General features: G+C 31.2%; 2 protein-coding genes across 2 annotated transcripts; both read left to right on the forward strand.

Moving 5' to 3' along the window:
- The first annotated feature begins 6079 nt into the window (after nucleotides 1–6079).
- On the forward strand, nucleotides 6080–13007 carry LOC126780710 (tyrosine aminotransferase). The gene is made up of 5 exons (XM_050505359.1): nucleotides 6080–6341; nucleotides 8885–9213; nucleotides 10621–11094; nucleotides 11263–11445; nucleotides 11839–13007. Exons 1-5 carry the CDS (start codon nucleotides 6197–6199, stop codon nucleotides 12031–12033), a joined length of 1326 nt encoding a protein of 441 aa, XP_050361316.1. The 5' UTR covers nucleotides 6080–6196; the 3' UTR covers nucleotides 12034–13007.
- Nucleotides 13008–15538: 2531 nt separating this feature from the next.
- On the forward strand, nucleotides 15539–16359 carry LOC126780870 (ER membrane protein complex subunit 4). The gene is made up of 2 exons (XM_050505534.1): nucleotides 15539–15714; nucleotides 15804–16359. The coding sequence occupies exons 1-2, from the start codon at nucleotides 15659–15661 to the stop codon at nucleotides 16264–16266; spliced, it is 519 nt and encodes a 172-aa protein (XP_050361491.1). The 5' UTR covers nucleotides 15539–15658; the 3' UTR covers nucleotides 16267–16359.
- The last annotated feature ends 2416 nt before the right edge of the window (nucleotides 16360–18775 follow it).

The raw sequence follows: 18775 nt of genomic DNA on the forward strand, positions 1-18775 counted from the left end.
ACCCCTCGCTTCTGAGCATCGCGTCGATGATGCTCGGCAAGGAGAGATCTCCTCCAACAACCGCCGCCAGGGAATGCCTTTGGGGCCCCCACGCGCCACACTCCGTCAGGGTGTGATGCGCCGTGTCGAATGGCGCACCACACTCGTGGCAGGAGGGTGACACCTCCCGCGGCGCTATCTCGTGCAGATACTTACCGAAACAGCCATGTCCGGTAAGCACCTGCGTCAGCCTGAACGAGAGCGTGCCTCGTTTCCTTTTGACCCAGCGACTCAAGTGGGGACGTACCGCCTCCACTGTCACCAGGCCCGCCGTGGGGAACCCAGGTCCTCCTCCCATCGGGTGATCAGGCCTGCTGGGCTAGAGCCCTGATCCGCCCGACCTCCGCCGACCCTGGACGGTCGCCGCGTTCCCTCGCCTCGGCCCGGAAGCGGTACACCTCCGCGAGCACCTCCACCTGAAGTTCCCAGGGCGGGTCGCCCGCGAGGAGGGTCGCCGCTGTCCAGGACACCGTACGATATCCCCTGATCGCCCTCACCGCTATGACCTTCTGCGGCTTCCGCAGGAAAGCCCGGTTTTGTGTGGTGAGTGCGTTCACCCATATCGGGGCACCGTACAGTGCAATCGACCTCACTACACCAGCATAGAGGCGCCGGCATAGCGATCCCTCCCACGTTGGGTAGGAGGCGGCCTAAGACGGCGGCAGCATTGACGAGCTTCGGGCCGAGTTGCACGAAATTCTGCCCGAATCTCCATCGCCCGTCCAGGATCAGGCCCAGGTATTTCATCTGGGCCTGCACCTTGATCACCGTCCCGTGGACGGTGATACTCACCCCGCGTGGGGGGCCTCTCCGTGGACCGTGGAAGAGGAGAGCCTCCGTTTTTGAGTTGGATACCCTCAGGCCCAGCATTTCCACTCGGTCCACTAGAAAAAGGGCTTGCCTAGTACCATAAAAAATAATAATTAAAAAGCTGTTTACAAATTTGTCGGGAATATCACTGATGTTTTTTTTAAATATATCTAAATTACATTCGTAGTAGGTATACCACGTACCTACGATCTGAACCATTTTTCATCTCTATGCGAATTATTGTACGTTTACCAGTATATTTTGTTTATTTTGACAGGATATTTTTTGTTAGTAAATTATGAAACTTTTGATTGGGTACGTTGGGATATAACTCTTTCAGAATATCAGATTCAAAATTGCCCGTTAACTTTTCTTGCAGTACAGAAAATGTCGCATTTGTTTGCTATTTTTATGTTAGTTTTATAGGTAAATGGTTAAGTTAAGTAGACCTCGGCGCCCTACAGACCCTGACACCACTCTCCTCTAAAGCCGGCACAGAAGGGGCTTTACATTGAATAAAGACGCACAAACTTAAAATATCATAAAAACAACTGATGTTATTTATCGAGAACTGGTCGCTTTCCTAGATTAACAGTAGACGTCAACTACACGCTTCCTTAGGTACCTGGCATCAGATGGTCTATTTGCCAGTTCACGAAATTATTTATAAATAAAATATTTACGCTAGCTCACATTACAAAAGTATTACAAATTCTACTTTATAATGAACACCTAAAATTCACATCAACATGATTAAAATCGTGAAATGAGTAGGTACTGTACCATTTAATTAGCTAGCCATATGCAGAGATATGAAAAACCTATTTACATAATGATTCGAAAATAATGGGGTGTAATTGTAAATATTAAATACAGTTTAAATTCTTAAAGACCTTCTTAAAAAACTATATTTGGTTAATTAAATAAAGTATTATTACATTAGGTATATAATTCTAAACTAAAGTTTTTGTTTAAAATCATTTATAAATATAGCTCTAATCTACCAATTGCATTTGTGAAAGCTTGTTGAGAATATCACATTAGACATCTATTTGTTCAATACTTTAAAAATATTATCTAACTAGTAATAAACGTATCTATTAAATGTAAGGATATAAGTTAAAAGGACGCAATCTAGCAATAACAAAAATGTTGATTATGTTGTCTAAAATAAAAAAAAAATACGGGCACATAAAAATAAAGTAAATAAAAATAATAGAAAAGAAGAAACGCCAAAGAGACAAAATGACTGGAGATTTAATTATTTCAAAAAAACATAAGAACAAAATACAATGTTTTTAGTTGCCATTGGCTTGAGAAATTTTTACCTTAAAGGTGTGTCCTGAAATGTTTCAATAAATTCATATTCAAGCCATATTATTAAGGTCAGAACTGATGCAGTTAACGATTATTTTCCTGCTCAGTATGATGTTAACTATTCATGAGAAAAGTTTCAGCCGGCGTACTATTACTTTTTTTTCTTTAATTTGCCATTTCGAACCCTTCCACAGCCAAACCCACCGCTGCTTGGGCAGCTGACGGTCGGTTTGCTTATTAATTATATAAGATCAAATATCTATGTCAACATCAGCCAGCTTACTATGACTTTTGTATTTGCAACGTTACCTCCCGACCACATCGGGACTGCATTTACTGCATCAGCTGACGGTCTTTCCACCGGTACCCAGGCAGCTGAAGATTGTTTTCGTATTTTCGATTTTTTAAGCAATGACATAGTAAAGTTTCATTCGGCGTACTATGACTTTATTTTTCATATTGTTTTACAAGTTCATGCGTCCAGCGGACGCATACCCCCCCCCCCCTCTACTGTGCAGCTGACGACTTTTTTCCAGCTCAGTATGATGTTTACTATTCAAGGTAGGTAGGTAGGTATTCAAGGTGCGGGTATTAAGGCCTAAGGGAGATTTGAAATAAATCAAAAACTGTAAATCGAAATCAACTAATTTTAATTTTCAATAAAATTGTAGATCAACTACTACAAATAAAAAAAATCCAAATTCTGCCGTAAACAAAAACAAAATTAAACATTTTTAAAAACCTTGTTAGTAGGCCTTATTATACTATGGTAGGGTAATAAGGCCTAAAATTTTAACATGATTAAATAATCAAAATGCACTTGGTACATTTGGTAAATGAAATTAATAATAATAATAGGATACACTAATTATGCTTAAAGCCTTGAGAATAATAAAATCTTTGGTTAACAGCCATCGGGGTACTTAAAATCATCTGTATCAGCCGGTGACAAGCCGAAGCCCTCCTCATAATACCAAATCATTTTCAGACCACGATGCTCGTTTGGGAGGCATCGCGGTTGTAGTTACTAAAAGAAATAATAAACCAATTAGCACGCAGTTATTACATTATATAATAGGGACATTCTTCACACAAGGCCATCTGATCCCAAACTAAGCAGAGCTTGTACTATGGAGATCATACAACTGAGTCAGAGGGCAAAGAGACATGTTCATGCACACAAATATTTTAAATAGTCGAACCCACGACCTGAGGCGCGAAAGGCAAGTATCTACCAATCACGCCAACCGACTTGATTTATAATTAACTTGAAAAATTACTTGTTTATATTTTTAACATGCCGAGATGGCCTAGTGGTTAGAACGCGTAAATCTTAACCGATGATCGTGGGTTCGAATCCGGGCAAGCACCACTGAATTTTCATGTGTTTAATTTGTGATTATAATTCATCTCGTGCTTGGCGGTGAAGGAAAACGTTGTGAAACTTGCATGTGTCTAATTTCATTGAAATTATGTCACTTGTGTATTCTACCAACCCGCATTGGAGCAGCGTGGTGGAATAAGCTCTAAACCTTCTCCTCAAAAAGGGAGAGGAGGCCTTAACTTAGCAGTGGGTAACATTTACAGGCTGTTACTGTACTACTGTATTTCTAACATTATAATAATGTGTAATAAGGCCTACGAATAAAATCGTTAGGCCTTAATACCCGCTAATACCATGTATAAATAAAGACTAAATAAATCATTATTAGACTCATGATACATTTTTTAAACGTCAGTTAAAGTTCATAGAAACCAAGAATAAAAGAAAACTAAAGGGTAAATATTTATATTATAGGTATAATATTTAAAAAAATACTTACGATTGATTCGGACGAATTCTTATTATTTGAGTCGCGCGACTGCTCCTCACGATGAATAACGTAACATTGGTGGCAGAGAGCAAGCGAACACCTAGCGACAAGTTTGAAGCGACATCTATGAGAGTTAAATGTAAATAAAGTCAAGGGTGACTTCGAGCGAATACAATTATTTTAAATACCATTTATGTTATTTAGGCCTTATTACCCGACAGCCCTTATTACCCGCACCTACCACATGAAAAAAGTTTCAGCCACTTTCGTAACCTCCCACAGTTAAACCCACCGCCGTTGCGTCAGCTGACGCTTTGTTCACTTATTAGTCATTAGAGATGTACCAAAAACGATGGCAATCGAACAGCGAAAAATCACTACCTAAAATGCAACGCTACCTTCCGGACCATTAGGCACAAGAGACATGTCTGTTGTTGTCTAGCAACGATTAATTTACAAATTGTTAATAATTATGGAAGCCAATGGGCTACCATATACCTTGTTTAATATACAAGTACATTAAAAAGGCAGTTCAAAGAATGAGATATATATGAGTTTACGTGTATTTTTAAAAGCAGACCTTGCAGAACCCTTTTCATAATAATTAACTAAGTTAATTTATTATGTTTTATCATATCGCAATTTCGTTTTAAATAAGAGAGACTTGCGCTATCAATATTTACTTGAAAATTGTCCATAGTGTGTAATGGTAATAAATGAAAATTGTATAGTTATTTACTGCACAGTGAATAGTTGTAGATATTATAATAATTTTCTTCCTTTAAAATGTTGACGTAGATACATGCGTAATGAATAAGATTTAAATTTTGGTATTCCATTAAAGGTAATTAATCAATTCAATTTGAGTACTTACAGTAATGTAATTTGTCTATATATATGTATATACCTATATTTTAATATATTATGTAGATATATAAATTTTGAATTGATGTTATATATATACACTTTTGTTTTAATAATTCTAAAGATTTTCATTTTAGAAGTTTGATTTGTGTACAAGTTACTTATGTTTATAGTTCTATTTATTAAATTAATGTAATTGCCAAATGGTTTATGACAATAAATCATTTTTATTCTATCAGTAAGCTTTTTTCTTCCGGGTTTTTAGATAATAGATAAGGATTTATAGGATAGGATAGGATATGATAGGATGGAAGATGATAAGGATTTTTTGATAAATTTTAATAATGTTATTAAAGTTTATCAAAAAATCCTTCTATTCTAAAAAAATTCTAGGAGGGCAAAAGAGAAAATGAACCCTATTTATATTGACATATAAACTATAAGTGGACTATATGACAAATAAACTACAAGAAAGATTTATCGATGTGATGTCGCCATTATTCAATCTTTTTTAAAAAGACATCTAAAAATGTAAACATTGCGCAGGATGTTTATCTAGGCTGAAGAAAAATAATAAATTATGAGTCATATATGCAATTTAGTAACCATAACAAAACAACAATATTTATCGACCTTGTTTGTTTATAGAGTCAACGACTATGTTAATTTTATAAGCATACGTATTTTAAATTGATCTCTTCATATTGATAATTTAGGTGGTAGCTATTACAGAGCAGAGTAACATCAAGCGACAAGTTTATATCATTAGTAGAAAGGTTAGCTGTGAAAATATTCTATAACATTCTAGACAAATCTCAAGAAAAGCCTTACCTTAACTTACAACAACAACCGTACGGTACAAGTTAAAAGCATTTTACGATTTATTAAAATTCCAAATAAAATGACGTGTATAGAAAAACTATGCATATTTATACAAAACGTACGAATTGTGCGTGCATATGACTTCCTCTGTGCATTACAAAACAAGACAAGCATACAATGACTTTCTTATTTTAAAATGTTTATAAACTAATTCAAAAAAAAAACTCTAAAATAAAGTATAAAATGGACCAAAGATCGCATTATCTTTATTATCAAAATATTTTTTTTAGCGTATTTGCTTATATTATTAGTGTGTTAATTTTAAGTGTCGCAGTAGCCAAGGGTGGAATATTTAAACAACTGGCTCCGTTGTCGTCATCTCATATACATTTTCAAACCAGTTCCGTGACTTGGAAGTTAGTATCCGCCAAATGGCAGTATTCATACAAAACTGAGACGTATCGAAAGGCAAGCTCTATTCTTGTTTCAAGTTTTGCCGCAGCTTTGAATCTACAGCAAGTTTTGTGCTGATGTCGCGAAGAACCCGAAGCAGACAGGAGTGGGAGGTGCGCGCTTCTACTTTAGCTAGGAAAACTACAAATCTTATCCGACGTATCGTTGAGAACCTGCAAGTGGAACCGAACCCTAACAAAGAACTTATCGCTTTATCAATCGGTAAGTTAGTTTAGTTAGCAATAGCAACTACGACGCATATTTTGAAAATATTTCTAGAAACTTACATAATTGCGTAATTTTTGCGTGTGGCGTTTGAATATTTATAGGAGAAATAGTTTTGGTGAATATTCTGCACTGATATATTTGATACTAAAAAATACAGAAATATAACGAAGTGAACTGTTGCATAACTGATAGATACAAAAAGAAGAGCCAATGACGATTTGGACCTGGCAAAAGAAATCCTAATGATTTGATATTATTTTGATAAGTTCAAACAAAATATTTACAATCTGGAACATTTTAGTTAAATTATCTGTATTTTTATCAAAGTTTAAAGAATAATTAAATAAAGTGTCTCGTACATCGTATTCGGATTATTTTATTGATATCCGATTACGGGCTTAATTTTTTTATGATGTATACATGTAAATGAAAAAATCAAATTGATAGAAATGAAAAACGTGGGGGCTGAAACGATATTCAATCCAAAACATATGTTTCGGATATTGTTAGGCATATGCTTAACAAACATCTATGTGCATATGGCGGAAAAATAAGGTGAGATAAGCTATCTTCGGTACGTTTAAAGTTATTTCTTAATTTAAAAGTTACAAACACTTAATCATTGAGAACTTACCACACATACATACTGACAAACGTGTTTTCTGTAGATAAATTAATAAAAGGATTCCACATTTTTAAACATTCGTTGCATAATAGGTAATTATATACTTAAGTCAACAAATAATAATATTTATCTAATCACACCACTAAACAAAGAAGTTTCAGCTCTACGGAAAGTTAGCTAACATGTATCTACAAAAGTGGCAAAAGAACTATTGTGTTACTGTCAACGGTAGAAGTATTTGTATTAATTTACCTGTAACATACTTTATTTTAATGTTTTGTATAATATAAAACTTTATTCAAAATGTCCATGAGATAAAATAATAACAATGAAAACTACATATTGTTAATGATAATGCGATAATTATTCTGTAATACCTCATGAAATCGCAGATCTGATTATTATATTTTGTTAGCTAAAATTTATATTTTCATCTTAAATTATTATTAAAACAATTAGTAACAATTAAATATTTTCTCGAATGGGGTAAAAATTTCTATCTGTTTTATTAAATTAAATAATATTTACATAATTTGTAACATTAAATTAAAAACAAATTAACAATATAACTTTATTTATAAATATATTTTTTAAATCATCATCAAATCCGTTTATTTCTGAAATTAGAGATTGATTAATTTTTCCGCTGTATTGACTTGATTATATATTTTATTTTTTTGGAAAGGAATCTATTGGGTCAGAAATAATGCGTAATTCAAGGTTAACATGATCGAAACTTGTCTTTACAATTTATTTTAATGACAAAGATATAGCTAATCATATTAATATTATTATTAATAATAACATCAGTTGTACACACTGAAATGATGTAAAGTGGTCTAAATACATCATTTAATAATTCAACGATAAAGCAACATCAATTAACACATGAATAGTTCGTATATTATTGGTTGAAGTTAAAACTACCTTTTTACTCAGTCCAGATATTTAGGTTATTGTTACATCAACTGTAGTAAGACTAAATTAGATTTATACCACAAGCTAGATCGGAATGATAACGTTAATAAGAAATATAAGATATTTTTTTTTTGGTAAATAATATTTTGTATATTATAGTATAAAAACAAGTTGATGAAACCACGCCATGTTTCCGCGCCGCGTTTGACCCGCCTTAAACGTTAACGATCCACCCCCGTCGGACGCAGCGTTAGGTAGAAGGTATATTATATAATAATCTATCCATAGGATTGTTAGATCCTGAGATAATCGCATTCAAACAAATAAACTTTAGCTTCATAATAATTATAAAATATAGTATAGACTATATTAATGTTATACTCAGCCGGATGTTTGGAGCCCACGTACTATCTTAATAAATAATGGGTAAATTTTTTTAGTGTTTGATACTGACATGACGGTTTTTGGTATAGAATTGTCAACTACTAAAACGTGGCGCGCGAATCGTATATAAATCACATATAAAAAACAAAACGGTAAAGAGCGAACGCTTTTATTTACAACAGAATTAACTAGTAGTAAATTAAAGAATTCGCTTATTTAGTATTTATGTTATAATATCTGTATATATAAGTATGTTAATTACATACGGTTATATTTATAAAAAATAGTCTTAGTTACTGTCTTAGGTACCAACTCATGTTATCACCATTAACTATAATACTTTGGATCAGAATATCATGATGACATGACAACTCATAGCAACTAGTTGCATGAGAAGCAAGATCATATATACAGTTATGTTAAAAATTATTATATATTTATAAATATATTTGCCTATCTATATTAATATGAGGGTTTTCAATGTAAATTTAATTTTGTTTTAAACATAAACGTGGAGAGAGGTCTTAGTATTGGGAATAGACGATAAACAATGTTATATTAGAAGTCAGAATTTTTTATAATCATTTTGTAATTTTTATTAAACTCACAGGTGATCCAACAACGTTTGGAAATTTAAATCCTCCAGAACAAGTTTTGCAAGCCGTTCGCGATAGTGTTGAGCTTACAACAAGCCGAGGCTATGCCCCTTCTAAAGGACATTACGAAGCAAGGGTGGCCGTAGCAAAATATTGCGCTCATCAAGGCAATGTCCATCCTGATGACGTCATATTATCTAGTGGATGTTCACATGCGATTGAAATGGTTATAACAGCACTTGCAGATTCAGGTCAAAATGTGCTAATACCCCGGCCTGGTTTTTCAATTTACCAGACTCTAGCAGAAGGATTGGGAATTATTATAAAACATTATAATCTCCTGGTAAGTTTTATATTTCACATATTAATTGATGTAAAAGTTACTCCTCTATTCTTTAGAATTAATAAATAAAAAAAATAAAAAAATCGTGGTGAATGGATTATACTGCTACGATTGTTACTTTAATTGACGTACCTATGTATAGATGTTCAGATGGAGAGATTTTTTTTTAAATACAAAGTTGAAGTTAAAAATCTGTAAAAAAAATTAATAATTTTGAGAAAATGTGGTGTTCTTGTGACTTAAAAATCTATGATTTATAGATAAGTCATTGTTATAAAAAATTAACAACATTGTTATCAATATCATAAAATATATAAAAAAAAATCTTTCAACACGTTACAAGTTTCGATTTGTTTGCCATGCCTTTAAGTTTTAATGTTAAACAAACAAAACACAATAGTTTTTGTAAACTAAAAAATAAATAATCGAAGACATAGGTAAAGTTTATCAGTTAGCAGTGAAAGAAAACATGTGTGGCAGATTTTCATCAACTATAGAACATTGGACCCGCATGGCAGAGTAAGCTATAAAGAGAAGTCTTAGGCATATATGCCTTATGTTTTGTATTTATTTTATGTTATGTTTTGTTTTTTTTTATGAACGTATCCCATGAACACCGCTTTAAAACATACATACATACATATATCAGTGATTAGTTTATAATTTATATAGGTCACGCCCAAATTATGGGATAATGTTGATATGATTTTTCAAAATCTTATTAGTTTTAAGGTTGCCTTAATGTCCAAAACCGATTATATCGTCAAAACAATTCATTTTTATAAAAATTGCTTTACATGCGTGTTGTAAACAAATAACGTCAATGACAATCAAAATGCACGTTTTAATATAGTGCTACAAAATACAAGATTTCTCCATCAGTCAGACAAACATTAACAGCTAAAACTAAGTCTACTATTTTGATGACAGTCTTAAAATAAACTTATTATTGGCAATAACAGGATTTACGGATTTTCGGCACATCACCTTATTTAATTTAAAATATTATACTATAACCGTAAACGAGTTTGAGAAACAGAACAAGTTCTGGTTCATTGTGGATCTTATTTGCATATTTGCGCCGCATTCTCTAAACAACTTATGTGTGTTGATTGTATAATCATTCTTTAATGAAAAATATCATAGAGCCCATACAGATTTCGAGTAATGATTTCGTAAGGAATTGTTTAATTATACATCAATATGTCTAAAATTGAACTACACCAACGGAATAGATTAAGTGTTCTTCCTACAATGAAATTTGTTGGGCGCTGTTGCAAATACTTATTTCTTTTTTTTTGTAGTTAGTCAAAAAGAGATTATTATATATTTAAGTATTACTTTAAATAATCCTTATGTTAATAAATAAAAGATGACTTAGAAAATATATCATGTTTTATTTTACAGCCTGATGAACAATGGAAGGTAGACCTTGATGATTTAGAAAGTCAAATTGACGACGATACTGTAGCTATAGTAGTCATTAATCCATCCAATCCATGTGGATCCGTATATGACAAAGAGCACTTAAGTGAAATTTTAGACATAGCGTCAAGGAACAGAGTGCCAATCATAGCAGACGAAATATATGAACATTTTGTTTTTTCCGGAAATAAATTTACAGCTATATCGTCTATATCCCAAGACGTACCTGTTCTCACGTGTGGTGGACTCACGAAACGGTTCTTAGTTCCTGGCTGGAGAATGGGTTGGGTTATAGTACACGATCGTAATAATATTTTAGGAAAAGAAATACGAGAAGGTTTATCAAACCTTTCGATGAAGATACTCGGCCCAAATACATTAGTACAGAGAGCTTTACCTGCTATTTTGGAATATACGCCGCAAAGTTTCTTTGACGACGTGTTGTTGTTTATCGAGGTGAGAGGAAAGTTCCATGACATCATGATGCAATTTGTTTTTAAATTATTTTATTAACGTTTTATATAATGATATAGAAATAAAATATAATTATTAACGAGTCACCTATAAACATTATAACAAATTAGATTCTTTTATTTATAAAATCACTTGAATATTTTTTTATAGAATCAAGCGAAACTTGCTTTTGAAGAACTTCGGCACGCACCAGGATTACGACCAATCATGCCTCAAGGAGCCATGTATATGATGATAGAAATAAAATTATCCCATTTCCCTGAATTCAGTAATGAATGCGTATTTGTAGAGCGTATGGTGGCAGAACAATCAGTCTTTTGTTTACCAGGACAGGTAAGTTTTAACATTTTTTTTTTATTTAATAATTTATGTAACATTTACTTAAATCATGCCAATTACTTAATTTGCGTAAAACAACAATAACTTCCATATTTGATACGATAGTCATGCTGCATCATCATAGCATACTGATGCTTATTACATAATAGTAATGATATCCTCTTATTGGCCACGGCGGCAAATCTCAGATTAGTAATTTGCGCTGGAGATATTGCACAAGTATCTGCACAAATACGGATATGGAGGGAAATTCAATCAATAAATCGTAATTGGACGTTTATTAGTTATAGGTCGTAATACAAGGCTTATTCGGTTTTATTTATATTGACAGGGATTCCATTTTAAAGTCTTCACAAATTTGTTGAATGAATTACGATCTCTTTTCAGTGCTTCGACTATCCAAACTACATGCGAATTGTATTAACGATACCCGAGGATAAAATGCGGGAAGCGTGTCAACGAATAGTATTATTTTGTAAAGAACATGTAGTTTTTGCTGAGAAGAGGAAAGATATTGAAGAGGACGTACCGATAACGACGGATGTTCAAGTTATATGTAACAATGACGCTCGCGTTGCTTAGTTCAATTACTTGAGTACTAATGTAATGTATCGCTCTAGACCCTGATCGACGATCGAGCCATAAGCTTGTAGTATAAATTCCGGTGGATTTACTTATGGCTCGTTGTTACACGTTATTTTTTAGAGTTTGTTCATGCAACATATCGGCGTAGTTACCACGATTTTTCATATCACGGGCCTGACTCGTCTATAAGTAAAATCGCAGTCTTACATTCATGAGCTTATCAGAGCGATAAAGCTCACTCGTCAATTTAGACACAAACATTTTAAGAAATATTGTATTTGTATGAACTTTTGGTTTTCCTTTTGGCGTTATTTTGTAAATTTTAATTAATCTTTTTTAATTTAATATAATCAAATCAAATAAAATATTAATCAAAATCAAGTTATCGAGCTGATATAACGATTGTATTATTTTTTGCAGTCCTGCTTTTTGACGCAGTTATGTATAATTATGTACATTATTATTATAATATTACCTATCTACACAATCAGATAAGTAATTGTACTGTATACGTATTAACATTCTATTTTATATAAACAGTTGTAAGTAAATATACGATTCCAGTAAAAAAGCTTACAAGAAAAATAGTCATTTAAAAGTTACTTATAAACATCCTATTTTTACTTTTTCTATGTTAAAGTTTTTCTAGTATAAATATCGAAATTAGTTTTTCTAATCAATAGCATTTGTTTTGAATTATTATTATCTGTTATTAATTGTTACAACGGATTGTAGCGATTCCAATTACAGTCACTTTAAAGTATTGTCAACGAATTAGCTGTCGTAGGCACATTGGCTCGTGTAATTTAATATAAAATCATTTCTAGTAGATAAGTTATGTTATAGTCAAAGGGTATTTACAGAGCGAATAATTATGAAATATTATGATAAATATATTTAGACATAGTTGCACTGGTTTATATAATTAAGATTTTATGTTTGTTTTTTTTTTATAAAATAAATAATGAAAACTAGAATGTTTTTTTTCTTCTCCAACCATGTCAAACTCAGATGATATCTGTATATATAACAATCTCAAGGATTTTATCAATGACGGGTAACATAATCAAATTCAACGGAATAGGGATAAAAAGGATTTATATATTCTGTAATTCCATGAAATATTTAAAAGGAGATCAGCCACCGTTTTTGAACACGAAAAAAAAATCCTTAAGAAAATATTACAAGCTTATGTCAAAATAAAAAAAAGTAGTTGTATACAATTAACTTCACATACAGCAATGTTTTTATATAACTAAATTTAACAGATTGTTTGTACTAAGTTATTCAATAGCTTAAAAAACTTTTATTTCGTTGTTAGATATTAAACATTCTAAAATACACGTAGGTACGCTTATTTCTTTGAGCCGACCGATTTTGATTAAGTAAAGACTAACCCTAGAAGACTTTTTATAATAATTCAGTTATTTTTACCAGTTTTTATTAGTACCTCGGATAAACAGACAAAGTGACAAAAAAATTAGTGTTTCAGTTTTGGTGACTCGAAAATAGTCAAATTAAATTTAAAAGAAACAGTAATTTTGAAATCACAAACAGACGCGTCAACTTTTATTTGTATAGATGTATATTTTGTATAGTATTAATAAAGAAATTTTAAGGAAATTTTAGGTTAGAGATGCAAATAAGAATATTGAGCGGGCAAATTAACGTAAATAGTCGATTATGGTTATTCTGTCACGGGACCCTTAATTTTGAAATGAAAAACGGGGTCGAGAATAATTATAATTTTGACATTTATGAAGACAATTGAAAAAAACACTGACCTCAATGATTTTAAAAATTATAAATATGTACCCTATTCAAACAAAATAAATTAACAGCACACATACGCATTGTTTTAAATGGTATATAAGTAATACTTCATTGCTGATTCGTGTAAAAGAGAAAATATAAAATAAAGAAAAGATGGGTAATTTATTACTGCATTTAAACTATCTTAATTATTCAGTAATCTAATACAATTAAAAATTAAATATATATTTTTATTAATTTTATCAACATACATTGTGTAGATACATACCTATTTATACCTATTTGTACCTATTTATTTCTGCAATGCCGTGATTCGAACAATAAGTGAATCAAGCGATTAACGAAGTAATAGTGCGATATTTTTTTTTAAGTTGTGATTGTTGAATTTATCAAATCTAGAGAAATATTTTCATGTACTTGTAGTTATCGAATTGAAATTTTTCCTTAAGGTACCGTCTGGTGCGGAGGATTAAACTATTACATTTTATGCTTTTCAATGGTATTAGGTATATTATAACTATAATAATATAGCTTGATAAAATAATCATACTGTAATTTCAAATAAGTGTTGAGCATTTTGTAAAGAATAGCCGTGCCCATTAAAATAAGTCTGCATTATGAAAAGAATGTAATAAATTATAATTTATATTATTGTCATATTTACTACAAAACATGTGATTTTTGCTTGTTTATTTTTATATTGTATATTTAAATATTTCATACTTTTATTATTTAGTAACTCTATTTTGACTATCGGTTCCGAAAAATATTATATTATTATTAGTAAGCTGAGCACTGGATAGAAGCTCGCATTGTTTGGTTTTTTCAAAAAGTAAGAACGGAAAATTTTTAAGTTGTGAAACAAGTTGTATTAAATTAATAAAATTGGTAAGACGAAGAAGAGTGTTTGAATTTTAATACCTGCGAAGTGAAAATATTTTACAATTATAATTGCAAAACTCTGTCTGTTACGCTTTTAAGGCTAGGGCACTAAAACAATTTCTATAAAATTTGGTATTAAGCAAACTTTCACTCTTTCACACACAGCTTTCAGGGGTTCACACAAGGGCGGCTTTATGTTACTTTTTTTACCTAATACTCACCCTTCTCCCACTAACACGCGGGCGAATACTGGTATTATATATTTTTCATAGAATGTTTGAATAAAAGTAAGTGGGTATTGGGGAGGATATTACATCACAAAAGGAAGACATGATGAACTGAAAACATATATTTTGTATTCATTACCTCTTTTTACCTAAGATGTCATATCTGTACCTTATAATCTGTGTTATAATATGTCACTCGAAACAAAAATATTTTCTGTCTGAATAGAAATACATAAATAATTTTCGTATTTAAATATCGTTTGAGTTTTTTTCTCTGAAATTGCCGTGTGTTTAATTATCTACAATATAATTACTACATTTTCTAAATATTATACTCGATGGCATTTTCGTTTTTTGTCACCGATCTTGTTTGTCGCAAGGCAATGTCAAAAAACGTCCGTACGCACGTTGGCATTTTTTTTAATCTTTATATTACGCGCGCTAGTAACATATCTACTTCTTTTTACATGTATGTACATACATACCATTGACCAACCTTTAGGTTATATAAAATTGGACAATGGATCTCCAGACTTTCGCTCTATAGTCTATTAACTAAAACTATCGCATGTTTTTAAACTCTTAGATCGAATGTCAAAGTTGTCAGATGTAGAAATATACTGTCATTCATCATTGTCTGATTGTCACTATATGTATATAAGTTTCAATTCATAGTTGTAGGTAGTGCATAGAAATAACGAAATACTATTCATTCATTGAATAAATAACAAAATTATAAGATGTCTCAATTGAAATCTAACAAAAAATTTAAATGGGCATTAGACTTTAATCAAAAGTAAGTGAAATATTTGCATATATACTTTGTAATTGCGTGTCATCAACTCTTTTTCTCACTCATTAAATTAATCAATGTTATCATTTCAGAAACAAAACCCAAGCAACTGAAATACCCTCACCACCCGGTTATTGTCCATTGGCTAATACTAGCTACACAGAGTCGTCAAAGGAAGCCGATTCTAATTTACTTTTAATTAAAAAACTTTGGGATGTTGCCCTTGGACCTTTGAAACAGGTGCCTATGAATTTATTCATTATGTATATGGCGGGAAACTCTATATCGATATTCCCCATTATGATGGTGGGTATGTTAATAGTGAGGCCGGTTAAGGCATTATTTTCAACACAGAGCACATTTAAAATGGTTGAAGGTACTCAAGCAGTTGGGCAAAAGTTTGTTTATATAATTGGAAACATAGTAAATATATTTTTAGCCCTTTATAAGTGTCAAAGTATGGGACTACTACCTACCCATTCAAGTGATTGGTTAGCATTTGAAGAACCAATAACAAGGGTTGAATATGTTGGAGGTGGTTTATCTATGCTTTAAGCAAAATAATAGCCAAATTCTGTTATATTCCTACTTTCATTTATTTAAAATTATCACAATATTATTTACAATAAATAAAATTTAATAAATGTATTGGTACATTCATTTCAATCCTTTCCATTTTTGTTAGCTTCATTTATTTCATCTAGTTTAGCCTTTATGAAGGCTTGAGCTTTTCCAATTAACACTTTGGGGTCTTCTACTTTATCAATCTAAAAAAAAAAATATTATTGAACAGAAATTGAAGTTGTTTAACATATAATTTATTTATGCCCTTTTGTTTTAACTTAACTGCTTTTAACTATGTATATTGTAAGAGCAGTGTGCGGTGAGAGTGGTTAGAAGAGAATCTTGATGATCCCGAGTTTAAAGGGGCAATCGCCATTGAATTTTCTTGTGCTTAATTAGTATTATAATTCATGCTTGGCAGTAAAGGAAATCATCTTAAAGAAATCTGCATTTGGTGGATGAACATCTGCCTTGTTTATTCACCCACCCACATTGGAGCAGCAAGGTGAAGTAAGCTAACCTCTAACTTTCTCAAATAAGGAAATGAGGACTAACTGTTACTTTACTATTGCTAAATATTTAGTACGATTTTTACAAGAAATTGTGAAAAAGTAAAATAGCTGAATTTTTAAGTAATTATAATATTTTAAAAGTAAAATATTTGCTTATCAATAAAAAAGGTTTCAGGGTTTAACATATTATTATACTATCAATATAAGAATAGGAAGATACAAAATGATGAAGTCCTTTTTTTCCTCTGTCGAACACTTTCTTATTTAGTAGATAGAGATAAGCTGAAGTGTTATAATTAAAATCATTTGGATTAAAAAGTAGTAATTCTCCAATTGTGCAAATTCATATAAGTTTTCCTCAAATTTTCAATAAATTTTGAATACAGGATGAACACAAGTACAAGTATATAAAAAAAAAACTTTTATAAAAATAAATGAGACTACATAAAATTTATATCAGAAGATGCAGCACATTTATTATAAAATATTATTATATAAATATATAAGTAGCCGTGCTTAGCAGTTTCACCTTAAATTTGAATATTGACATGAATTTCATGTTCTTGTGAGTAGTAAATTATTCCTGGTTCAAAAGAATTTATTTAACAAATGAAACAAAACTAACCAGTTTTCATCTTTTTATCCAGAGCCCTATCACATTCCTGAGCTGATTTCTTACAGAGAAATTCAACAGCGCCCTGCATTAAATTAACATTCTTAACATTCTTCATAAACTTTGTATGTCAACACAAATGTGACAAAAGAGGCCATTACATAAAAATATAAAAAAATAATTTGAACCAGGAACAATTTTAGTGCACATATTTTTTTGTTTGCTAATGACTAAAAAAACAAAGTATTATAGAACCATCATCATTAAATAAATTTTAATATTGGCCTCCTTTGTGAATCTAGTATACCTTTAATGAAAAATTACAACCAAATGAAGTAGTAATGGGTATGCAATAATAGTTCATTTGCGTATTCAAGGCAACAAAGTAATAATTTTTGGTAATAACTTAACAAATTCAATTTATTCACATTACTATTATTTATATTACTATATATAATGTATACATGGACTTAATTTAAAGCCATTGGTACGAAAATATTGGTCAGGAAGCTGACAATTATATACACATGTATCATTGAAAACAGCCCAAATTTTTTACCTGATAATTTTGTGCTATGTAAACACCTGTGTAGAGACCCGTTCCAAAAATTATCTGAAAAATAGTTATTTTTTGGTAAATTGCACATTTTTATTACAAATATCATTGATGATGAAATAGTTTACAAATGTACATATTTCTGGGGGCACGCCAACAAATAAACTACTAACATTTAGGATCTTTAATAAAGTGAAGTATTTTGTGTTAAATATTGCTGTTTTTAGTTAAAGATAGAACAGTTATAATTAAGTTATATTTGTTTCATTAGGAATAAACTAGAATACTATTATAAATATTTGATGATAAAAAAAAATTGCATTTCTAGTCCCAGTCATATATTAATTCATTAATGTTTCTAAGAATGTGTATCAAGCATCCAATTACAACATCTCTGATTTTTTTTACAGAATCTCATTTTTTTATTACATAAGATAGTTTCCAGTTTGTCCCAATAGTAGGTACTTGACTTACTGTAGTTTTTAAAACAGATGTAAAACAGCCCATTGCTTGCACTTTTTTAAATTAATTTTTAAAAATATATTTCATTACTACTGAGTAATTTAATGTACTACATTTTTCAAAAATAAAATGAAAAAGCTTTGAATTTTTAAGTATTAGTTAATAACATAAAAAAATGATATATAATATCAAAATTGATTTTCCAAATTTGAAAGTCAATTTTGACTGTCAAAACTATAATGACAATTTTTTCAATTCTATTAATGTTAAATACATGGCAACATATTTCATATTGAAAATAAATCAAGGTATTAAAAAAAGTGTTATAGTCATTATACTCGAATAATATTTATTATA

Source organism: Nymphalis io, chromosome 3 (assembly GCF_905147045.1).
Source record: "Nymphalis io chromosome 3, ilAglIoxx1.1, whole genome shotgun sequence".
Lineage (NCBI taxonomy): Eukaryota > Metazoa > Arthropoda > Insecta > Lepidoptera > Nymphalidae > Nymphalis > Nymphalis io.